The following is a 27,610-nucleotide window of genomic DNA, read 5'->3' as shown; positions in this document are numbered from 1 at the left end:
ACTCATTTGCTGATTACCTTTTTAAAAATTCCACTCAGACTGAGTCGCGGGCGTAAGCTTAAAATAAAAGCTATTTAAATATTCCAAATATCATTCTCATTGTTTTACAACTCATGGGGATTTTTTTTATTATATTATTCAAGATCATTAATAGTGAAGAAATATGCTCACCATCGTTATTTCCTATAACTATAAAATAGGCGAATGCGATGAATAATAATTGTTTCATTTTATAATAAATAATGCGTAATAGTTAACAATAGATAGTTAAAACATTGCATCCTTTATATTGTGAGCTTACGCCATAACAAATAATGTTATACATATTTTATGTGTTATTTATGGGTCAACCGCGATAAGCAGTTCACGATCATTATTATGACACAATTTCAGAACAGAACAATTAATTATTTTATGTTACTAACTGCACACGGAGTACACTATACTATATATAAAGAGGAAAGATTTGTATTTTTGTATGTATTGAAATAACTCATAAACTACGGGGCGGATTTTAAAAATTCTTTCATCCTCAGAAAGGTAATTTATCTGTGAGTAATATAGGCTACATTTTTTATTATTTTTTAATTTCACGCAGGCGAAGTCGCGAGCTACAGCTAGTGTATACTTAATTGTCACTAATTAGTATCACTTAACAAGTTTTTAAAATAGTGTAGATTCTCAGACTAAAACTAAGTAACCATAGTGCCTATTTAGCTAGTCTGAGTTAACGAGCAAATTAGCCGGAATCGCCCTTCCAGGTCATCGTCAATCTAAATTTGTATTACAGGTCATTGAACTCTGAAACAATTATAACAAATATCTGGACCTACTTTGAATATGAACCATTAAATAATAGCAATTCTACAAACACACATAAAGGCTATAAATTCAACATTTTATTTGACATTTTCTCATTTCACTTTAAGATCTGCACGCTCTTACGTCATCGTGTCCGCTGCTTCAAAGTTATGTAATGTACTCATGTGGTTGTGTCGTAACATTGCGAATAAAAACGCTTTAATAAGAAAGATTAGATAAGCAATGCATATATAGATTTATTGAGTTGACATCTATGGATCATTCAATTAATTATGAGTCACGATGAAGAAAGTTTACAAGCTCAATTTAAATTTTTATTACAAATCAAGATTTCTTTTTCATTTTTTAATATTACCGATAAAATAGACTAAAACATGCATTGAAATAAGTGTCACGGCAGTTAAAACGTTTAGTATAGTGGGACAACGTTATTTGGCCCGGTGAGAGAAGCGTTGCTACCTCGATTAATTCTGTCAAATATTATTTAAACACAGGCATAGAAAATGACAAGAAAACTACAGTACGACAAGGATTAAAACTTTTGTTAATTTAACACTAAGCGCTAGTGAGCTATTATAATTTAGTTTGACATATCTTCACCGGGTCAAATGACATGGTCGGTCTACAACACACAACTCGCTGAGTAAGCAAGTCCGATTCAAAACTGTGTTGTCATGTTCTAACAATCCGACAAAATAAAAGATTACAGAGAGGGTATTACACAATTTTATTTACATTCATACTCATAGTCGAGTGACAGTCATTCTTAAGTTACACCTACTCATATAATGTCACTAAAAGTCATAATTTAAAAAAGAAAAAAAAAAGTTAAACATACGTAGCATCCGTTCAGAAATATCACAGTTTCATGACTGCCTATTTACATATTATTTTTTACAAATTGTTTAATTTACAAAATTATATTATTATACACATATAAGAGAAAAGTATAAGGTACATGGAATTCATTTAGTTAAATTGGCTGTTGCTTTTCCTATCTTAGGAAGAATCCTCGGTAGTAATATCTCGGTAGTGCGGGACCTGCAAACCGAAATACCATAATTAATTAATTAAAATAAACTAAATTATAATAATAAAAATGCTTATTTATATTTGATTACTCTATTATTATTACTAGTCACAATTATAATATTTAAAATAGTAAATCTTATTAAATACTAATAAATTAATATGATATCTATCTTTACTTAATAGAAAAAAGAATTCTTGATACAAAAAACATAATAATCGTAGTGCGAATAACATTTTTTATAGTAGTGACAATTAACAATTCAAAACATAACATTATGATCTAAAGAAAAATAGTGAGATTTTAATGTCATAATTTTAAAATCTTAATTAGAGTGTATTGTTTGTATAAGTTTTGGGGGAATACAATCAGTTGTCAGCGCACTTGTGTCGGATTTCACGCTCGCCGGCTCGGAAATGCACAAAGTTTCCTTTTGTGGCGTTTCTCATAACTTGATTTGTGACGGCACAACCCTTCAGGCGGCTTCCGGCCCGGCGCCGCTACGGCGCGACGCCTCGCTTCCGTAGCACTGCTACGCGGGATACTACACGAGTGCTACAAGCGTGACGTAATCAAAACCTATGTGCAATAAATTCTCTAAAAACTAAATGTTTTTTTATTCATTTTAGGTATAACATTTTAAAATTAGTTTAAACTAAAAGTTACACTTTTACAAAAAGAAGTAAGTAACTTTTAAACATAAATTCACTTAAAACATATTCTTAGAAAAAGTTCTAAATTGAACATTTTCGGATGCACTCATTGTAAACTATAAATATATCAACACCTAGGCATCCAGCTACTGAAGCAATATCTACCGTATCAAGTTTAAAAAATAAATTTTGATATCGCCTTTTAAAGTGCTCGAGACGCCATCTAGTTGTATACGTGGTTATTTGCATAATCTATAAAAGTTTTTGAATTTCTTAAGTAAAACAGTTTTAATTGCTCAAAAAACCATTTAATAATTGCGCAAAACATAAATATCTTCTCCAATTACATTTAGTAACTAATGAAAAGTGGAAAGCTCCTGTTATCTCTCCGACGATCGCGATAAAAGACGAAAAAGCTTTCACATATTTAAAAGGAGGAGCAAAAGCTTTTATTTTTATGTGTTGCTTTCGATACTACGCGACGTGTAAGTAATTTCGGTGAACATCAAAGACTCTGTCAGTTCCATTCGTGTAATATTTGAAAAAGAGGCTTTAATCTTGATATTTCACTGGTTGAAATTATAATATACTTGAAACTAAAGCAGTTGATACTTTATTGTGCATGTTTTCTATAAAAAACCTCACCACTTACCATATTGAAACTGATCTATGGTCTGCAGGAATAAATTCGGTCCTCCCAAAACGTCGGCTATAATTACTAAAATTATGAATAAAAAATATTGAAACATTAATAATGACGTTTATCAATAGTCTGTGTTTATACTGTACAAATATATATGTGTATCTAAACACATATATAGGAATTCTTTAAAACTTTACAAATATTATAATAATTAAGAAAGGATATGTTATTTTCTAAAACTAAATACTTGAGTAAACTATTTTAGACTATAGATTGCTTAAATTACACATAATACAAGTATAGTGCAAGTACCAATATAAGATATGGTTTCTACAACATAGTTGTATCCCAAAACTTAAACGTTACTTCGTACTTAATTTAAAGTATTAAAAGAAGTAAATAGCAGAATGAATTTCTCACATTCCCCCGGGATAAAGGCATGAGAACACTTTTGTTTACAACATGCATATTTTACATTTAATACATATATACAAGTAATATACATTTCTGTGTATTTAAATTGATTAGCTCCGCGTTATATTATGTGTTTTAAGATTATTTTTTGTTTTTTTGTAGTCTATAGAAAAACAAATTTATCTATTGTTAGTATTTATACATTATGTCAGTCTAAAACAACATTTAACTTTGAAATTTGCAAAATTTTGAATACATCGAAACGTTAAATGTTTGCTTCACACATGAGAGCACTCCCTCGATTTCATAACAAACGAATAAATATGCATTAGATAAATATGAAAAAGCCGGACTAGAAACGGCAGCGACGGGCTGAGGGTCGCCAATTAATTTTGTAAGTACAAACTCTTTTATTAAATCATAAAACGTGCGGAGGGCAGCAGCCGCGGGTGGACTGATATGTCAATTTCATAATTAAAATTCGTTTGACCGTACTGCGAAGGGCTCGCTAGATTACGAGAACGCTCAAATTGAATGCTCGGCGGAATGGGTTAGCATTGGAAGGCGAAAGTATAAACGCAGTCATTGAGAAATTTTGCTAAACACAATTATAGCCGACCGTTATGAATAATTGAGTACCGGTCTGTATATATTTTTGTTTAGTTAAATTGTTTTAAGGGTTTGGGTATATTACTATACTATAAACATTAGAAGTAACGTTAGAAGACTTTTCACGGCACTGAATTTACGTACCAATAATTTGAAGCCTGTATTTTTAACCGTTGGTATATTGGTGTTAATTAATTATCGACTATATATATACAATTAAAATTCAATTACATTAAGGAACTAATTCATTTCGCTGTATGAAATCACGAACGGCCTGTCCGCAGTGTCAAAAAAAATTATATAAATAAATACAAGAGGGAAAAGACTGGCTTAAAACTATCATTCGGTCCGGCACTTTCAAGGTCATCCTGTCCATTTCTGTACACATTCTTGCCGGAACAGACGGTCAATAATGTCTATCGAATCAACCAAATTGACCTTAGGGCTTCTATGAATCATTCGAACTCTACCACGCTATAGAGTCATGACCGTTCAACACATTGACTAATATTTCTTCGACGATATTGACAAAGTGACTGTAATACATAAATTATACGAGCGTTTTTATTTACATCAATCGGTGTAGGATTAAGTTTATTATGTGATTTACGACGTATTTATATATGAGAAGTATCATTAAGTTTTTTTTGATGGTCCTTGATAACTACAGCCGAAACACATAAAAATTAACCAAAATAATGTGTTAAAATATGTTTTGGAATCTAAAATTTAAACTTTATTTCTATCTATCTTATTATCAATTGAACATTATAATGTTTCTCTTTATCTCTTAATTTAAATTTAAACTTAACATTACCTTAAATATTATTAAAATAATTACAAAGTTTTTAAAAGTAACATTTTCATAGTCTTTATCTTAAATTTAACACCCAAGTGCATATTATAAACACCCATTTAGCATGCATAGTGCTAGCATACAAGACAATTCAGCAGGATTACGAGGGATCAGCCAAAAGCATCAGGGGTTCTAATAAAACATTGGACAATTCTTATTATTTATTTTCAAATAATAAATATTTACATTTGGCTATTTACAACTGCATTCACAACATTATAAATAAAATAACAAAATTAAATAACACAAGAGAAAGAAGACTAAGTCATTGTTACAATTATCTAAAAGACACACAACCAAAAGTGGAATAAATTGAAAAAAAAAACAAACACAAGTGATATTTTAATAAATGTCTAAGGATATTTAGCGTATAATTTATATCGTGCAATATTCACAAATCATGCATTATAAGGCATGCTGTAAACAAAAAAAACTTCAACCGTATACTATTCATTTAAAATAAACAAAAACTGTATTGAAAAACCCTACAGAGAGATGTTAATTGTTTTTAAAACATTGGACAATCATCCAGATTAACCAAAACAATAAGTTTTAAGTAGACGATTAAATTCAATTGCATCCATTCATAAAATTTGATATAAACAAATGTAAAACTCTGAATACAATGCCCTAGATTATTTCTAAGCTAATCATTAATTTATAAATAAACAAAATGACTATTAATTTACTTTAAAAATAAAATAGAAGAATAGTATACAGTTAAAGGTTAACAGAAGAAGAGTAAGATGGGCTATGTATGTACAACATTAGTGCTAACTACAATTTGACTAGGGGTATCTATCGACGGTATTTACCTGGCGAGCCGGGGGGCACAAATCCGTACCCGGACGCGCCGGCGACTACGCCACTTGACTGTAGGGGGCCTGTGGGAGGCGAAGGCGGGAACAACACTGGACCTGGAAATTAAAACACAAACATTATAAATTAAAGGATATTTAGGTCTAGCTCTGATGTGATGTCTTAATCTAACTAATATTACAAATGCGAAAGCTTAGATGGATGGATGTTAAAATTTGTAGCCTAAACTGAGATCACAATGAAATTTGGCATAGCTGTAAAGGATAGCCTGGAAGAACACATGAGCTACGTCATGTGGTTTTTGTCTTTCCACGCGGACGAAGTCGTGGAGGAAAGCTAGTATTGTCATAATTATATCATAGTGGCGTAACACTGATAAATCATTCAATTTAAAAACCGACAATTTTGAAACAATTGCCGAGAAATTGCGAAACCGTTGCAAATGTTTGCAAAATCGGAAGGATTGTTTATTTTTTTATTCATAGTTGTAAATAATTACCGTTATATTGTATTATTTTTTCATTATTTATTTACAAAATCATTCCGTTTTTAAGAAACGCAAGGCTCTTTTTTGTCTGTACATGTAAAACTCATACGCTCTTAAGTAAAATATTTGATAAATCCTTGAATGTTTGAACGCATTAACATTGCATACGTATTATTTTGTCATTATTCAACACAAATCGAGCTGTAATTCATAAATTTATTGCCACATCCTTGCCCTTGATGTATTATACACTTTTGAATAATATTGTATCATTCGTTAACAAACCGGATGAAGTATTCATACCACCTTAAGTTTTAATATTACAATTACGATATAAAAGTCATGAGGAAAATATAAACAAGGTTATAAAATTATTTGATAACTTTAATAAGCATTAAATAATTACGATCGAATCTTTAAACGTAAATTTTTAATTAACTACTTAACTACTAAACTACTAACTACTAAAATCTCTAAACTTTAAATTAAACGCAAAATCTGATACTAAATATTTTGATATAATGATAAAATAATATTGGATTACAATTTAGCCTCCACTAAGATCATCTCAACATAGACACAACAACTTTTACATCTTACTAATAATATTATAAATACGAAAGTTTAGATGGATAGATGGACGGATGGATGGATGTTTGTTAGCGTTTGTAGCCTAAACGGCTCGACGGATCTCCATGAAATTTGGCACAGATTTAGAGCATAGTCTGGAAGAACACATAGGCTACTTTTTATCCCGGGAATAGTTACGGTTCCCGTGGGATTCATTAATTTAGTTTTTTAATGGTTACTCGATCATTCTGCAACGGTTCAACATATCTTATTGAAATTTGGCACAGATATAAAACAAAGTCTGGAGTACACGTGGGGTAAGCTTCATCCCCGAGAAATGTCCGGTTACCGAGGGATACGTAGCTTTTTGTAATTTTTATATTTTGTATTGTTTTCCACGCGTACGAAGCCGCGGGCAACAGCTCGTCAAACATAAATGTAATCTTCTTATGAATAAATTACAAATAGGTCGATAACAATATAACGAACCGACGCATGATCTATGATTTCAAAATGCGGTTTGACGTGCATATATCATATTGCTTAGTCGACGATTAGGCGGATTTGCGGTTTACATTCCAAATTATCTGTAATTACATCGAGGCACAGTTAAATAGAGGCGGCTTAAAACGACTTTCGTCTGCCTTTGTCAAGTACATAACAATCCAATACAAATCTTAAATTATATACCACGTTCGAAATTGATAACTGTACAAATACTGTTGTTTTATATTTCAAGGATATTCTAAACATAACATAATGACATTGTTCAAGGTGTTTAAACGATTTCCAATAAAAATTGTGCAACTATAATTTATATTTTAATGGTACAGAGAAATTAATCAAACCTTTAACGATATCTGTACAATCAAATTGTTATAATTATTTATTTAATGTTGTGTTGTAACAAAAATGTATTGCAGCAACTGATTGTTCTCAATGCGTGGAATGCCTACGAAAAATGTATCTCATTGCGTCAGTTACGAAATAACAAATGTACAATAAAACTAATATGCTTTTACTTATTACAAAACAATATTTGAAGGTTTACCAAGGGTTTTTTAATATTGCAATAATATATATTTTTCGGTAATTTTATTACCAATGACGGTAATTAACGAATATTATAATGTCCTAAATTTTAATCAGAATATTTATAATTAATTTATTCTTTTCATATTGCAAGGAAGTTTTGTAAATGTTTCTCTCATTTAATTTATCCATACTAATATTATAAAGAGGAAAGATTTGTATATTTGGATTTTTCTTTGTATTGAAATAATACAAAAACTACTGGGTCGATTTCAAAAAATCTTTCACCTATTATAAACTGTGTTATCGCCGAATACCATAAATATATATTTTATTTTACTTTTTAATTATCAACAGCTAGTTTTAAATATGTTTAATGTATGCATCTTTTTGACGCAACAATTGAATCAACTAATTACTATAATCGGACGTGTTAGCGAGGCGAGAATAATCGGCGTGCTAGCGTGACGCGAGTTACACACGTGTTGCGCAAGTGACTTGACATTGAAACGGCGCGAAATAGACCGAATACCGTAATTGAAGACATTTGTGTACAATTCGTACGACATGGAATCTCCGAAAAACGATGTCGGAAACCGAATTAACCCAACATGTGATCTTTCATAAAAACATATCAAAATTTTATGAGAGAAGGTCGAATTCGCTGTGTTTGAGCTAAGATCTAAATGTAGGAATGGGACGACCCGAAAATAATGCATACGACTTGGAAATAAAGCCGACTTATAAAGCCGGTATTTTACTGAATGGACTAGTTAGTGAGTTACTTTATTACAATAAAGTTAATATTCCAAATTCCAATTATATTCCAATAAATTATCTATAAACAAGGTAGGGTATTTCGTGTTATTTTAAGTTTTTATTTTAAATGAGTTAAGTTACTTTAAACGTTCCGTGCTCGTTTTGTTATCGCTTCGTTTTAACATACCACCATCACTCCTAGCGCATTGTAACACAACATCCACTTACTGCCAATTAAAACGGCCAGTCTCATTGTTATCGCGAGATTTTATCTTTCAAACAAGTTGTGAAACTTGTGTTTAAAGCTGTAATTGTGAACATTGCTTGCGGATGGAACGAATTAAAAAAAATATTGCAATACACTTTTTATCACGTCAAGAAGGGCGTAAAATCAGATTAACTGAGTAATCAAGGTTGCGCAAATTTTATTGATATTTCTCGTATATTTTTTTTTATTGAACAAAAACATGGCCTTGAATATTCAAGGGATATTTTGTTTAAAAATCACAATAAGAAAGGAGTATTTATTTTGGTTTTAAGACAACAGTCACCCTTTTATGGTAACAATAAAGCGTTGTTTTTTTTTTTCCTATTTAGTAGTCTTTTGTTTTCCAAATACCAAATTATAAGTTATTAACATATATAAAATAACTTAACAATAAAAGAATATAGAAGAGTCTTACAGTTTGATATATTTTGCATGGAAGTCTAAATAAATTGGTAAAATCAAAACGAATTCAATTCTACACCCATATTAATAGCTAATTTCAAACGTATTTCATTTATCGACATGGTGCGGTATTTGTAACTTATGTCAACGTTACGTTTTGTAAACTATTGCTAAGTTGACATAAGTTTGTTGCATGTTCGTGTCACTGTACACGGATTTATGTTAAACTATGATGAAAACCATACGACAGATTTAAATCGCCACAGTTTATCTACCATCTATTCTTAGAGCGGTCGAACACCTTTGACTAAACTATCGCACAACTTTGTGCGATTATTGATTGTTTCACAATCCATACAACAGTTTAGTTGAACAACTAAAAATCGACTAGTATTCGCACCTCCATATAAGATTACAGGAATCAAAAGGCGAGTAACGGGTGGTATAATAATTTAGTCAAACTTATGCGTGAGATTTTATCGATACATCAAGTATGAATTTGTCGGACAATAACCACAGAACGCCGAACAATAAAGTAATTGAAAGAAGTCAGTGAAATATTAAAAAAAAATGAATTTAAATATTCAAAGACTCAGATTTCCTAAAAACATCATTTATTAATTAATTTATAACAAGCTTTAAATTTTCCGTAACTATTTGAATATTAATCAGTTAATAAATTAACGATTCCTTCTAAAATAACAGTTAAAATGAACCAATCCATATAAATATTTATTTAAATGATTCCTTATAAATTGTTTAACTACAGCGGTTTACCTTTTCTGTTTAAATATGCCACCAGTTATAACAATTTGCATTTCATTATGTAAGAGTGGGCAATCTAAGAATAGATGTTTACTTGGCACATCAATTTAAACTTGTTAGTTATTCATTAAATAAATTGAAATACAGAATCATTGATAAGTATTGTAACAATATCATTTCTCTTGTATCAACAGAAGTAAAAACATCTATTTAAATTATGTATTTATACTAATATTATAAAGAGGAAAGATTTGTATTTTTTATGTATTGAAATAACTCAAAAACCACTGGTCCGAAAATTGGTTCACCACTAGAAAGCTACTTTAATGCCGAGTATATATGTATATTTATTTAACATGGAGGAAGTCACGAGCAACAGCTAGTAATGTATAAAGTATGCCAAATACAAGAATCATGGCGACCACTAAAAAAGTTTTAACGTAACTATAATCTAACTACTGCTTATGATTATAAGATTGATTATTACTTATTATGTACCGTTAAATTCTCTTATGTCAAGGTATCGATAATATTTCAGAACAAATTGCACGCGACGGTAATAAGCCAACGAATGTACTAATATTCATTTAATGTCTTTTGTATTGCTGTCAGTTGACCGCGCATACATATCGTGCAATCTGACAGACTTGGGAACATGAAAATGCTTTCTTGACCTTCAATGACCCACAATCTATTGTTTCGTGTAATTGCATATTAGTCACGGAACAATATTTGAACCCGGAATGCTCTACATAGAAACAGGCACAGTTCGACACCTTTAATTATTAAGCTGTAATAATAAAATTATTTTATTAATAGTGTTGGTGGCTCAAGCACTTGACTTGTAATCTACAAGTCTTGGGTTTGAATCCCGCCATGTACCAATGTGATTTTTGAATTTCATATGGACATATCCATAATTTACCCGACGTTCTTACGTTGAAGGAAAACATACTTTTTTTGTGACTGAATGGCCACTGTTTGCCTTGAAGAGGCATTTACAGATTCACCGGGCTTGAGGTGGCCGAGCGCAAAGATATGAGTGTAGTCAACCAACCTGCACTGAGCCACCGTGGTTAACTATGACATAGCTCTTACTTAGGGTAAGTTCCGAGCCCCTTAGTGGAGACTTATAAGCTAGTGATGATAATAAAATTACATTATTTATTTTTAGAAATGAAGAACAAATACGACAAAAAAATGACACCCATTTTTTACCAAACAGAAACTAGATTAGGGTAAACATGTTTGTGAGTAACAATATTAACAATTACAAGGATAAAAAAAACAGATGCTCTATAAAAGTATTATTTTTATCGCTAATTATATATTATGCTAAAGAACTGCTTTTTGTCCTGCAAACGTTGTCAACGGCTAATCTTTTTGTGGTTTACTTTCAGTCTCATTTAAAGTTTTTGTCTTAGACGCACAAAAACTGAGCCGATTTAGGAATATCGTAACATTGATTACAAATTCCCTTACAAAATATCAGTTTTATAACACTGCTTATAATGTAAGACATTCTTATTTAAAGAATACTCGATTATTTGTTAGGTACATAAGACTTATTTATTTATGTATATTTGGAGTTATCATCTCTGTTTTTGACCATCCTAGGGTAGAGTCTTTAACTCGTACTACCAATCACTTCAAAGAATCGTATGGGCAAGATTTATTGACACAATCATGAAGTACCACTTTCATAGAATACTATTGTTTTTGAAATGTTGAACTGATATTTTATAGTTAAAAAACCGTATATTTAGCGCTTTTATAAATATGTTTAACTCTTAGTTGTACCTGTGTTAGCTCTAGGGTCCCTGCCCCCTGCCGCCGATAGCCCACTGTATCCAGGCACGCCGAAACTCGTGCCGAAGTATCCGTCAGAGAAGCCGCCGCCGAAATGATTGTACTGCGCCGTACTGCCAGCGACACACGCCAGTAATAGTACCTGTGGAAAAAGGAAATTACGTTTAACTAAAATTCGAAATATATTTTTAATTTAAGAATGAAAAAATATAATAGCAGTGGGAAATCCTCCATCAAGTGTTAACGTGAAAAATAATTAACTCTACAGAGTACTGTTGGTATTTGGAAGTTACGAAAATCTTATATTCAAGCCACACCTAATAAATCGATTGCAACGGAACCGGTAGGGAAACTCGACCAACATTGTGCATAAATCATTATTTCTACTTATTTTTGGCTTAATAATCAACATTTAGTTACATATCACGACCTATGCTGACGCAATTATTTGCGAAAAGTGGATATCACATTTTTATTTTTTGTATTTTTTGATTTATTTCAATCAGCATTACAACATCGGAATGTAAACCGTTTTTATAGTTATATTTAAAACAATCGGATGGAATGAAATATAAATATATAACGCCAATTACAAATTATTCGTCTACGAAAAGGACACTGAAAAAAACAAATTAATATTTACAGGACAATCTGACAGGCGCAGTGTTTGGTTACAAAAAAAGTCATTATTTTTTTAACAACATAAGCGTCAATCTTTGATTTATATAATCTAACTCCAAAGCTTGTAAATTTCACGATAAAATAAAATATATAAAAATTCCATAGGAGATAAATATGACAGTAATGCGGACGCAATAGGTTAAGTGAAAATGATTTGTGGAATAACAAGCATCAAGATGGTGTGGTCGTAATTTGGAATTCTATCGAAACGATAGCGCAACATTGCCGTCGGTTGGTTTATTCCCAACCGGTTGCAAATACAAGTTCGATTTAACACCCGGATGCTATTAAACCTTTCTACCATAACAATAAACGAACAAGAAATGAGTTAAAAATAATTTAGTTTTATTTTAATATAACTATTATAATTGGGTTATTTTGGAACAGGAGTCGATTGATTGTTTCTGATATTCAAAATTTATAACTACTCATAATAGTATATAGTGGATAACATCTTCTATGTGAAGACATTCATTATTTTTTTATTAAATGTTTAGATAAATGATGCTGTACATAGATAAAACCTTTAAAAACGTCAATGCTTTACTCAAAAGATATGACATAAACAAATAAACTATACATAAAAACGTATAATACCACATTTTTCTCTGCCAATTAGCTTTACCTTTACTTGTGAGGGAAATCGCGGAAACATGTTAATTTATTACGTAATAACGCACGCCTGCGAACCGACACATATCGCGCAGACTGGTTTAGAATCAAAACAAGCGCCTGAACTTGATGTGTGACCTCAGACGAGGCTGCGCGAAGGCGGGCCACTTGTGAACTCTGATATACGGTCACTACACTACCGGTTAGCGACGTGTGCTACATTTTGCAACAAGTAAACTACATTTATTTGTATTAATAAAATAATCTTTGATGGTTATAGAATAAAGAGAGGAAGCAATAGTGTGCCTAAATATTCGTAATCAAATGTAAAAGAGATTAATAGAAAACAAAGATGACAAAAAACATAAGTACTAAGGCCTTGGGTTACGCTATAAATCATACGACAAATTTAATATGGGCAAACTAATATAAATTACTCTAATAAAGGTCATATTAACAATTTCATACACTCTTATGTAGTGTCTACATTGATTTCCGTAAGGCGTCGATTCAATAGCTATTGTTTTTTTTTCTCTGCTATTGTAAACGACATGACAACGATCGAAGATAATAACCTAAACAAAACCTATCGCGGAACTGTAATAGTTTAATGTTATGAATGAATTAAATCGGGAAATGTTATGACATTGCAATATTAAAGCAGCAAAATTAGTAATTCAAAAGTTAGTTATAATTGCGTTGGATATTAAATTAAAAGTACGTTTCTTGGCTGATATCATCAAGTTTCCTCAGAATATTTTTCATCTTTATAAAGGTTAGGATAAACGTACGAAATTCTAACGTCCAACAAGCATGGCAATCAAACCCAGGATTTCTAGATTACAAACTCACTAAATATATGGCATATTGACACTAATCCTTAATACTTTGCTTCGTAAGCACCCCTTACAATTTGATAGACGTGAAAAATTAGGAATTTGGAGTTTATGCGTGAATTAAAGACACTGTTACATATTTAAATGACGTTTCAGTATTCGGCCATAAGCAACCGAGACACTAAAACTATATCTACATAATTTTGTATCAAGCTCAGTTTCATCAATGCTAGGCTAGGGCCGGTTTCGACACTTCCTCGTGGACCTAAGTTATTTGTTACATAAATTGTGAGATACATTTCGAAATTCCATTGCTCGTGGGCATTTTATTTAGTGCACTAATAAATTACAATTCTATGAATACGTTGCTTTAATTAATGTATTTTGAGGGAATAACTATAAATATTATATTATATCTATTCTTACATTTATATCCTGTGTGGAAATATTTACTTAAATTCGTTTCAATATTTAAAACATTTAAAATTACATAACATTAAATCCTTTGAAAGTTTTTTTTTTCAATTAAAAAATAATCAATTATAATATTTTTAATTTAATTTAATTTGTATTTAATTTAGTCAATAATTATTAAAATTAAAAATAGATCCTTATGTATTTTTAACACGAACTTGGAAGACGGAAATAAAAATCCTTTTAACGATTCTGTGCGGTGTTTAAAATAGTTTTAAAAGGCCGTTCTAAATATCACAAAGTATATATAAATTTAAAAAGCATTGGTAGCACATAGACAAATAAAAGAAGGACTCAGCTAAAATAACTTTCATCGTTTAGATTTAAATAATTCCGCTTATTATTATTGCATTTTATAATGATTTAAGGTTTGGTTTAATTTCCAATATGAAATAACCCGTTGCTACCTTCAGTACTAATTCTATGATTTAATCACTAAATGGTGCAACCAACCACTTACTACTTCCTAGGTATAGTGTTTTAGTTTAATGTAAACGCTCAGTTAACACTTACTTTAGAGCGAGTTAAATTGGAAGTTTCGTCATTTTAATTTGTGTATAATTTAATAAACTATTTTGCGTAAGCCGTACTAATTGCAACAGGCGTAGAGTTTATGTTTTCTTATTGAAATATTCATAAAACTATGTATACATTTGAGAACTTTGAAAAAGCAAGTTTTAACACAAAAGTAATAATGCTGAAAATATCAAGTTTTTGGTGTGGTATATCCAGAAGTACTTATTATAAAAGCAAACTTTCATTTACGTTATTTAAGACAAGATAAACTTAACCTCTAAACACAATCATAATTTTTGAAAAATGGAAGTAACAATTCAATGTAAAAGGATGTATAAAATGAAATTAAGCAAAATGTCACTTTTTAAAACAATATTTAAAAAGCTACATAATTATAACCTTTATTTATTACTCAGAGGCGAGACCACATAATTTACCAACGTTTAACAAATTGATTTACTTCCACTTTACAAGTGTATTAGATACCTTACTAATGGCTGTACAGTATATTAAAATCTGCTTTACTTAGTGATACTTTACAAAATTATGGTATAAATGTAACTTAGAATTACTCGACCCTGTCAGAGTAATATTTGTTCAAAGTTTTACGTAACCTTGAAGGACCAAAGTCTTTAGATGTGTTTTGAGTGTAATGAAAGAATATTGAACCGAAAGTCAAATTTAACATCTTCAGAAAACTATATCTAACTTAAATAAAACATTAAATTCGATAGTTACTACAACAAAAATAATTGCCATTTGGATTTTAATTTAATGAGCTTATCTTACTAATATTATAAATGCGAAAGTTTAGATGGATGGATGGATGGATGGATGGATGGATAGATGGATGGATGTTTGTTAGCGTTTGTAGCCGAAACGGCTGAAGAGATCTCCATGAAATTTGGCACAGGTTTAGAGTATAGTTTGGAAGAACACATAGGCTACTTTTTATCCGGGAATTAGTTACGGTTCCCGTGGGATTCATTAATTTAGTTTTTTAATATTTACTCGATCATTCTGCAACGGTTCAACATATCTTATTGAAATTTGGCACAGATATAAAGTCTGGAGTACACATGGGATAACCTTTATTCACGAGAAATGTCCGGTTCCCGAGGGATACGTAGCTTTTTGTAATTTATATAGTTCGTATGTTTTCTAATACCACGCGGACGAAGTCGCGGGCAACAGCTCGTATCATCATAAATACATAAGGATATATATTAAGAAATGCAAACACATATTTAAATTGTATTGTTAGTAAAAGTAGGTATATAGACTATAGAACAAGCTTAGAAAGGACAACACCTAAATAGGAAACCGTGAATTACAATGGTCTATGGTCCATAATCGTACGCATCAGATATCTGAACCGTCATAGGACAAGGTACGCAATTAGTGATTCATTGAATCTTTTCGCAACCGCGAGACATCCTTGACAAGGACGATTACAACAGATATGGTACGTGTCACGTTAAAATAACCGTAACTTAGCAAAGAACAAATTTAAATATGCAACTCGCATTGCGCACGATCTATTTGATCCTTGAGGATGGTGGAAATTAACATAAATATACATGTAATAAAATGTACATTTAATGAATAATGCGCACCTACTTGCTGTTTTGTTAATTTCAATAGAATCAGGCGAAGTAAAACTAATAAAAATATTGTTTCTAAAAAGAAAATATCGAGATTCAAAATTTAATAACTTTGCTATATTTGGCAAAATTGTAGAACTGATTTTAAACTAAACTAATAGACAAAAATTGTTTTAAATTTTAAATTTACATATCATAGTATGATGCCACACTAATATTATGGACAGTTAGTACCTTTTTATGTTTAACTAAGTATTATTTACTAATTTACTAAACAACTTTAATACTAAACTAAGTACTAAAGTGGTGGAACTAAACATTACAAACGGTTGGAAACAAACACAATACCGGCGGTCGGCGTTGCTTCACAATGTCGCAACAAAGTGCGTTTACACTTGATTGGATTTCGCTGCGGCGAGCGCAGACGTGGACCAAATAGTCAGGACCTTGCGGGATATTTCTGTCACGTACCTTATGTACCCTTACAAACATAAATTACGCCCTACTTATGTTTCTTAACCGAGGACTTTGAATTTCGTAATAAAGTCTTTAAAAGAATAAATTATTAAGGAAACACCGTTTGCAAATTTGAAGTAAGAATGTAACATTTTAGGAATCAAACATCTACGATTTCGATTTTCATCTGTTTCTACTTTCAATTGTTAATTATACAAAACAATGTATATTCTCTTCTATATCTGTACTAATATTTGTATGTATTGGAATAACTTAATCACGACTACGCCGATTTAAATAATTCCTGCACCAATCAAGCGTTATGTTATCACTGAGTAACATAAGCTATGTTTTTACTATTTTCTAATTCCAAGCGGACGAATATGCGAGCAATAGCTAGTTTAAATTATAGTTAAGTTGTTGAAAAGCAGAAATCACAGAATCGTCTTTGCTATAACGAAGATTTAAACCAACAAAAATTTTAACTGAGCAATGGATTATCAAAATGATTAATCAACTATTTTTAAGCTAATTAAGATAGAAACTACATACGTGGAAATAAAACACGGATGTACGATTTTACGAAACATTAACCCTACAATTAACATAAACAAAGACAAGGATATATGGTAAACAAAGTCTTTATTCAAGATTTGAAGAATGCGACCTTCTCAAACGACAGTTAACAATCTATTTACTTCCAAAATTTAACTAACAACGTTATGTAATTTACAAGACCTTCAAAATTCATTTATTTAATATGAATATTATAAAAAAAAATACTTAGAAAACTCTACAAAGGAACTTCAATGTAATTAAAGGTGTAGTATATCTGCAATTGCGGACATATATAAGTAGCGATTGCTTCGACATTTTGGCGAATTCAAGAGGCCGCGCATTTGCTTTCGTATGTCAAATAAGTTAAAACTGATGAAAGTTTAAATTTGATAGTAAAATATTTTTTTAACATTGAAAAGCAATTAAAAACAAAAATAAGTTTATAAGCAGAATTCAATAAATACAGAATATTTTAAACGAAAATTTAATTTTATATTCAAGAAAGCAAAAGTTATTTTTATCTCATAATTAACATCGGCATTCAACGAGTTTACTCGTACTTGTTTTATATGCAAATTCTACTAACATACATATCCTATTGCATGTAAAAGTAACTCGATCAAGGATTCACGTTTTCCGGACATCGTAGTTAATACATTTTATTTATTTTATCTGTTGTATTGCGGTCGAATTTTTCTTCATAATTAGATATCAATTTTGCGCTATTAATTTTTTTGCATAACCTCAAATTTTAATTACATATGTAGTGCAATATTTATAATTGAATGTAATTAAATCTGATAATATAAATACATTTTTTAATCAATAATTAAAAAGTATACATATAATACAAACTTTCTATGAATTTTACTGACGTTAACATAAATTAAGAAAATTACATAATGTACAGTGTAAATAGAAATTTCGTATAGTTTTTAATGTTAATACTTTATTTAAAATTTCCTACACATAAAACAGTTTTTGCGGTTCAAAATGGTTTTAAAAATAAGAATTATATAAAACTTAATTATGTATACTAATTGTGTTTTGTATAACTCATATTTTTAACCCGTATGCTCGTAAACTCTTTTATTATAATTATAAAGTATGAATAAACAATAAAAGAATTTTTTTAATAATGTAGCTTTCACGAACATCATAAAGCAGTTTATTTTAGTTTATATGGTACATAAATCATCATATCATATTCATGTTAATATTATAAATGCGAAAGTTTCAATGGATGGATGGATGTTTGTTAGCGTTTGTAGCCTAAACGGCTGAACGGATCTCCATAAAATTTGGACAGGTTCAGAGCATAGTCTGGAAGAACACATAGGATACTTTTCATCCCGGGAATACTTACGGTTCCCGTTTTCATTTATTCATTAATTTAGTTTTTTAATGTTTACTCGATTATTCTGTAACGGTTTAACATATCTTTTTGAAATTTGGCACAGATATAAAACAAATTCTGGAGTACACATGGGATAAGGTTCATCCCCGAGAAATGTCCGGTTCCCGAGGGATACGTAGCTTTTTGTTATTTATATAGTTTGTATGTTTTCTAATACCACGCGGATGAAACGGAAGAAGTGGATAACAGCTAGTTTAATACAAGCCTTGAATTAATGAATACTCATAACTTTTGTACATTTTTATTTACCAGAGATAATCAATGTCAATGACATAACACAATTAATTGAATTAATTAAAAAGGATACTTGTATTTATTTAAAATTCATATCTTATGTAATGTTTACCTACAGATAAACATATTCGGATGTTATAGATGTATGAATAACAACTTATATTAAGCTGACATAATATGAAGTTATCGTCGTATATCTTGTTTATCGACTTATCTTACTTGACACATTATCGTGTATTAATTTGTTTATTTAATTATGAACTTCTAGTTAGTGTAAATATTAATTTAAAAAAATAATCATGAAGTAAAAAAATAATGAATCGATTTTACCAATAAATCTATACCATTATAATAAAGCGTAAACACACTACTTTGTCGCGTAAGACGTCAGCAATCACAGCATATTTTAGAATAATTATCTCTTTAATAAAAACCTTACACTTACGACACACTTTAGGTTATATATTTTTACGCTCTTAAACTAAGGGGTAAAATAAATTGCTAAAAACCTTCATGTGGAAAAGGGACCATAAACTACAAACTGCCAACATCAAGAAAACAATTGTCATATATGCATTTGAATTTTGACATTTACAATTAAAAATTTGACAAATGTAAACATTAAAATAAAGTTTTTATAATTTCATACGGATGAAGCCGCATGGGAAAAGCTAGTGTTTCGCTAAAACGTATTCGTGTTTTATTATATTTGTTTTAAAACATGGCAGATTTAACGTATTCGTGACAACTATAAAGATACATTTTCTACGAAATACAATGTTGAGAGAGAAGGTCGCATAATCATGGGACTTGTTGCCATAAATGACGCAATTCAAAGTTAAAAGATATATTGAAGCAATTTTATTGTCGTTACATTTAATTACAAAATTGACAGCAAATGCTGAAAGTATGAAGGCCGGGCAGTGGCCCCCAAACTTTGAACGACAGTAAAAATATAACGATTCAAAGATCAATATCAATACAAATTGGGAAGTTGTTTATAAAATTTTATGATTTTTATCAATAGCGTTGTAAACTCAATATTTAACAATGGAATTTAGTGGCAATTGATATAATTTTTATATTTATAGTACAAATTTAATTCAACATTTTCTCTAACATGTATTTTATACCCTTTAAATAAAAAAAACATGCCAAATTACAAAAATACAGAAGAAGCCTTAGTTGAGGTATATAAATATTTTTGCATGCGGCTCCGTTCTCGCGGAATTAAAAATAACATAGCCAATGTGTTCTTCCTGACTTCCACATCTGTGTCGAATTTAATCGAGATCAGTTGAGCCATTCCGGAGGTAACTTCTAACAAATATGTATGTAAACTTTCGGATGAATATTAGTTACTGCGTATAACCGTGTATACACGTGTAAATGCGTGTGCCATGAATGGACAGCGGTTAGTCACATGTCACGGTTGCAGCGGGAAGCACGCCTCGAGCGCTACATTACCATACTTGTCCCCACATGCTCGATAACCTGTACACTTCCGCCTTCCGTGATAATGTTTCTCAAATGTCATAATATTCACTTCAACGTTATGCAATATTTATTTCACTATTATTTAGCACTTTTATTTATTTATGTTATCTCTTATACGTATAAAATCGTTAACACAAATTGTAAGTATGTACTTGGTTTCTTTTTAGTTTTATTTTTACGTAAATCATTTTAGTTTTTTTATGCCACTTTTGCAACTAGATATATTAAATATAGATATTAACTGAGCATAAATTTTACAAATTCAATTTGCTTCTTACTTTAGACATCAACGCGCAGGTGTGAAAATTACACAGAACTATTTTAATCGCTTCAATTTGCAATGTAGTTTAACATCGGCTGAACGTTAGTTCTATCATATCGTCGTAAAATATACAACACGTTATACACAAAATGCAGCATTTTACCTAAGGTTAACTGTGTAGACACAAACACAAGGCCTGAATCGACATTAAAACTATATAAATACATATTTAAATTCGCCTTGACTCGCATAGTAAGGCCTTTAATCGAGAATTTAAAAAGCTTGGACAATGGAAATGTTAGCTATTCACAAATTATACAGTGTCATAGGCCAGAAGGTCATCTTAGACAGTATCTCACTGCACAGCCGTGATAACAGATTTGGAGCGTGTCAAAAAAAATATTCTTGACCTTGTTCATTACTTTTAGATTTTATAACGTTTGAATACGTAATATTATTAATATACATACATCTTGACATAAGTTACAATTATGACACATAAGCCGCGTGTTATAAGATGGGAAACACAAGTTTACCTAAGTTTGAAGTAATATTTTCTGTCAAAGTAAAAAAGACGATATTAAAATAAGTGTATCGCCAACAGAAACGTTTAAGATATTAACTATAAAGTTTGTCGACGGTTAACTATACATCATAACAGATTAAAAAATAACAATACGTCAGTGGCAATGATCTGATAGACAGCGAATAAATGATTTGATTGAATTTGACGTACGACTTGCCTACTTTATTATAATGACATGACTAATATTAAATCAATTACATCGTTAAAAGATTGTTGAACTGTATATTATATTTTAGTTGAAGTATTTTATTAATGCTTTCAGCATTACATAATATATTTAGCCATATATTTAAAATCACCACGTGGTTATTTTGTTTGTATTATTAACATGTGATACGAAAATTAATATGAACAAACTAGCTGTTCCCATGCGACTTCATTCGCGTAAAATTATAAAAAAATCATTTTATTGTTTACCTTTGTCAAATTATCAATAGCAAATGTCAAAATGACATGACATAACAAACCTTGGCAATCTTGCTTCCTTGATGTTGGCAGCACCTTATGGTCTCTTTCCCACATTAGGATTTTTATCCAAAATATTTACCCCCTGAGTTTAATGGCGTGAAAATATATAGCCTAAAGCGTGACGTAAGTGTAGGGCTTTTTATTAAAAAAGGAATTATTCAGAAATAAGCTGTAATTGCTGACATCTTAGGCAACAAAGAAGTATGTGTTTACGCTTTATTATAATAGTGTAGATTTTAAAAACATTCATCTTCGATAACACGCAATCGTCAACTTGTCATTACGAACACTTAGGTCAGTCTTACAAAAGCTTCGAGAAAGTTAAAATATAGACTATAAAACGTTTAAATCCATAAACAATGACAGCTGACAAGACATTAAAGAATAATAACAAATGTATGCATGAAAAATATTTGCACGTACAAGCAATCTTGAGAATATCATCTTTATTGTTGATGATACAAAAAATGTACCTTGACCGTAATTGTCCAAGCCTTTTGTTTAATTTACAATAGACTTTAGACTTTGTATAATCGCTATGCCCCTATTATAAACATATACATTATAAATTTAATTATTTTAAAGTACAGTGACATTTTTGTGTACTTTCTCGATGAGGAAGCAAAATTATCGAATACCATGGTGTGACGCAACCCTTACGTATTAAAAAATAATATGACCAGTAAACGTAACTTGTTTTAAGCTTAAATTTTAAATCTACAACTTCCCGTATTCAATTACCACATGTTTGAAAATTTGTAAGACTTTCCGTATTTTTTTTACAAATAATCCTTTTTATGTCTACAACTATTAAAAAAATATAAAAAAAAAAAGAATTTGTATAATAAATTGATATTAAAAAAATTAAGGTCATATTCAGGTTTCGATTTTAAAATTCTACCTTGTATGTAAAATACTATAAAATCCTAAAACCAGGGTTTTGCAAAAGTTTAAGGTTATATTCAATTACCATAAACGGACGAAAGGCTTCCTAATGTCTATAAAAACTGACGTATATAACAAACTATCTTTGTTTTTTTCTAGGTCATGGACATGACAAATAAATAATATATGTGGCTTCAAAAAAATGCGGCTTACTCGCATATTGAGTTACAGAGAAATTTCTCAGCAAAAACTGGCCTTACCGCAAGAAGACAGGTCATTTTAAGTTATTTATCAACCAATATAAGTACCACGTATTCTTATACAGTAAACTAAGGCTTCGTGTATAAATAACCTAACATTTTTGCATAAATTAAAAAAAAACAATATCCGGGCGGTTTTAATTTACAATGTCCCGGATCCCCAGACGACTTGTATGGGTTTTTACAAAATAATAATTTGATTGCCTGCATATTGAATCAGGTATAGATAATATACTATTATATCTCTTTTACTTCTATTCTATTTAAAAGAAAATACCCATAACGTGTTAGAAAAAAGTAAACTTTATTACAATTTTATGAATGATCTGTTTAGGTAAACCTAAGGATCTTATAAATAATAAATTAAAAATCTCAATTCTTTCTGTTAAACTCAGGATTAACTCTTCTAATAATTAATTTCAGTTATTACTATATACGACTCAAGTACGTATACAATTCGTCGAATTAAAATAATTATCTATTTTTACATTGAATTAAATTCTTTTTTCTCGTATTTTATCAAGACCTTGTTTTTTTTAATAATAAGGTCTAGGCAAGAAGGTCATTATTACATGCAAAAGTGCACACGATAACTTACGTATTAAAGAATAAATATAGATTAAAAAAAAACTTACGTCTCTTTACTCGGTCTTAATTCATAATACATCGTTCATAGATTTATCGACTCTGTAGAATTTGGACTTGGGATATAAACACAGATTACTTATTACAATCTTATTTAGTTTATAAATTCGAAGTTCAGTTTTTGGTTAAACTATTTTCGTAAACCAAATCCTATCACAAGTATGGTATTAAGTTGGAATGGTTGGTTTGCATATTAATAAATTTCGAATAACCTAATTAGATTTAGATAATAATACATTTTACTTTTATTAGTAATACTTAAGCTGATCAAAATCAGAGCGAAATGATTTTTTTATTATAACAATCTTGTGGACAAGTTATTTTTTTTTCTTGTACATGAATCATAAAACTGGTTTATTCGCCTTTCCTAATCCATCACGCTTCACTTGTCTAACGGATACAAACGAAAATTACATCCTGTATTGATAAATGGTATTCACTGCTCTGTTTATCGTACTAATACACTATACTAATAACATTTTAATGAACAATAATACGAAAGTTATTTCTAGTACAATTTTATGACTATATCGCCAGTTAATTAAAAAAAAGATTCAACTATGAATGAACATTAACATGAGCCAGAAAAAATATTTAGTACTAAAAGTCCAAACGAAAAAGCTGGTAAAAGCAATAAAATCACTTTATTAGTAAAACATTACTCATTTATATTAGTAACAAAATATTTAACATAACGAGTATTTTCTTGATATTTATATGATACCTTAATTTCGATCATGTTCATAGTTACTGACAAATATAAATAAATCCCGGATATGTAACTAGAAAATATACAAACTGCATCGGTAAATATAAAATGTGTCAAGGAAATCATATACTGAAGGAAAGGGGTAATTAATTGCTACGATAACGCATTTACGTATTGTTTTTGGTATATTTGTATATAAATTACGATTGTTTTTGTAATACTTATCAATTTTCAAGTCTTGATTACAAATTTAATTATTATCTTACATATTATAATAAAGACTAAAAACTGTCAAAAACGCGAAATTTATTGATACAGTATAGAACAGAGTTCTATCAAGCCTTCTCGTTTAGGTGTCCTTTATTAAGGTAAATACTCGTATAATTTATGACTTCTAATTATCAGAGAAGTTCAATGGACGTTCGCCAAAATGAGAGGTCACTTGTTGCCCTCGTTCGGACTCCCGCAACCTTGACCACATCAGGCCATCTTGTGGGGGACCTATGACCTATGCGCGATGTTAAAATAGTTTATACTCATTACTTGAGTACAATGTTCTGTCTATTTCATACAATGTAGAATATTGTTTCTGATGCAAGAAAATAGCACTTTTTGTATTTAAATTGTACTTATTGTCTATCGTGTTTCTTTAAGTAAATAACATATTAAATGCAAACATCCATAATTGTTGTCTGAATATTATTTATTTAAGAACAACAAACAAAACATTACTCATGTATTTTATGAGAACAAATGTTACTTTAATTAATAAAACATTTGTTTAAAAACAAATGACAATAGAGTTTCATTAACCCCAGAACTCCGATATTGTGCCACATTTATGTTGCCATCTCTTACATTTCTTTTGACAAAATTGAGAGAACAATATGTCTGTCGAGCATGTTTATGGTAAACCATAATACGGTCAAATTAAGAAATTTCGTACTAAATAACCCGTTCCGGCGCCAAGTCACGAGTCGAGAGTACTTCACAATTTGTTTACTGTTTACTAAACGATCTCCGTTCCATTTTATCTCTTAAATAACCATAATAGTTATTACCATACAAGTTTATCTGTTGAAACAATTTATATAGCTTTATGAGAACGTGATTATAATTCTAACATTTCAATTAAGAACAGATTTTAAAGTATGCGAATGAAAATCTCTGTTCTTTATTCTTACCATTGTTTACTTTGTCGTATTTCGAATTTTAAAAGTACAAATGAAATTTAACATCGAGCGATATGTCAACATTTTAGTAAGAAGCACTACACATCTTTCAATATCTATGTTGTATATAGTTATTTTAAAGAATGACATTTGTGGTCCAATTTAACGAGTGTTTAATTCTATACTCTTTAAATGTAATAAACATTTAGTATACCTAGGCTGTATTAACCAAAATATTTGCAGTAAAACTGTTTTAAGTATGTAGTGTCGTGTGTGTTTTTAAAATATTTTAACCGATTAAAAATCTAAATGCAATTAATACGGCTGTATAATTGATGGAATCACGAACTTATAACTGCCAATAAATCAATTACATAGTTCTAAGGTTGTTATAAATTTAACGCTTGTCAATGTCAACTAATATCTATATAGCAGTACGACGGTTAGTATAACTAAATGACTTATTTATGGGTATCGTCAAAATATTTTATACAACAAAAACGACCAAATATTCCTTACAATATTAAATTTAATGTCTCTATCAAATGTTTAAGAATCTGGACGTACTAACTAATTTATTAATGATTTTAAATTTATTATTTATGCTTATAAAATTTTGTTGAAATTTTAATTGTATTATTTGACAAAAAAATTAATTAGGACATTGTTTTAAAAATAATTTATTTACCGGTTCAAAATTTAAAATATTACTTTGGTTACAAGTGTACTTAATTAAAAAGTATTATTTGATAAAAAAAAATCGTAAACTTACGATAGTGATGTAGCTGTTCATTTTGTTGCACGTGTTCGGTTATCTGTCGATCGGTGCACAGTATCACAGGTCGGTGCGATGTGTTACCGCAGACTGGCGCACAGCGTCACTACGACGAGCCGCTCCCGCTGCAAACCAAACGTACGGTGGTGGTAATCGACAATTACCGTCAATGTCGCAGCACAACACTATAATCGGACAATACTCGAACGTAAATCGCATTCGAAATATGATCGCGGGATTGTAGTAACGTGACCTTGTAACCCGATTGGATTTAGATCGCAGTTTGATTGGACATTTCTTTTTTTTTATGTACTGACCGATCGATCGGTTCCGTGGATGCGAGTGGTGTTGGCAGCGTGAGCTTGGACCGGGTTGTAAGCAGTCGAGCGGCGTATTCACGTTATATAGGACAGTTCGAGACGCGACCTCCAGTGTTCTACTGCGGGAAATGAACTGGTGAACCGCCACTTCGCCCTCTAAGCTACAGGCTCATCGTTAGACGAACCTTTAGCGATATGGACAGCAATGTCAACGAGGTTACAATATCGATCTTTAGAGATAATAATGTAGTTATAAACGTGCTAACCTATTGATACAGTTCTATTAAAATAATAATATTATTGATTGCAGTTCATAATAATACGGATCCATAGATTGATTTGACATTGAAATACTTGCATGTTAAGTTTGTCGTCCGTTTGGGGTGTATCGTTGTCACTGAGACCCTCTCACAACTGGTCCGTTCTGTCTGTTGACTTCCGCATTTCCGTTGGTCTGGTATCGAAGGTGAACGCCCGCGGGCTCGGCCGACGGACAATACCATTCAATGTGCCTCGTAATGTTTTAACTGAAATTTAGAGGATTATAACTGATTAATCATAGTAACCAACAGTTTAAGGCATAAATATTATTTATCTTATTAATTGGAAACTATTCTATTCTATTACCGGTTAAAAATACTTTATTATGCAATAAGTAATTTACTAGGATTATTTAAACCTGTTAAAAACTATGTAAATTAACCT

The 27,610-nt window shown here is 30.4% G+C and overlaps 1 protein-coding gene across 2 annotated transcripts; it reads right to left on the bottom strand.

The window, feature by feature from the left end:
• Positions 1-1,530: 1,530 nt before the first annotated feature.
• Positions 1,531-27,087, bottom strand: LOC106102004. 2 transcript variants are annotated; one of them, XM_013281397.1, is made up of 5 exons: positions 26,903-27,065; positions 26,583-26,710; positions 11,930-12,080; positions 5,843-5,944; positions 1,531-1,863 (listed from the first exon to the last, which is right to left on the bottom strand). In XM_013281397.1, the coding sequence occupies exons 2-5, from the start codon at positions 26,601-26,603 to the stop codon at positions 1,817-1,819; spliced, it is 321 nt and encodes a 106-aa protein (XP_013136851.1). In that variant the 5' UTR covers positions 26,604-26,710; positions 26,903-27,065; the 3' UTR covers positions 1,531-1,816. The 2 variants fall into 2 exon arrangements, with proteins under 2 accessions (XP_013136851.1, XP_013136850.1); XM_013281396.1 differs by lacking the exon at positions 1,531-1,863 and adding an exon at positions 3,132-3,223 and having other exon boundaries at positions 26,903-27,087.
• Positions 27,088-27,610: the final 523 nt, after the last annotated feature.

The sequence above is a fragment of the Papilio polytes genome, unplaced genomic scaffold (assembly GCF_000836215.1).
Source record: "Papilio polytes unplaced genomic scaffold, Ppol_1.0 DF823934.1, whole genome shotgun sequence".
NCBI lineage: Eukaryota > Metazoa > Arthropoda > Insecta > Lepidoptera > Papilionidae > Papilio > Papilio polytes.
The sequence above is the reverse complement of the archived record's forward strand: the minus strand, read 5'-3'. Positions and strand labels throughout refer to the sequence as shown.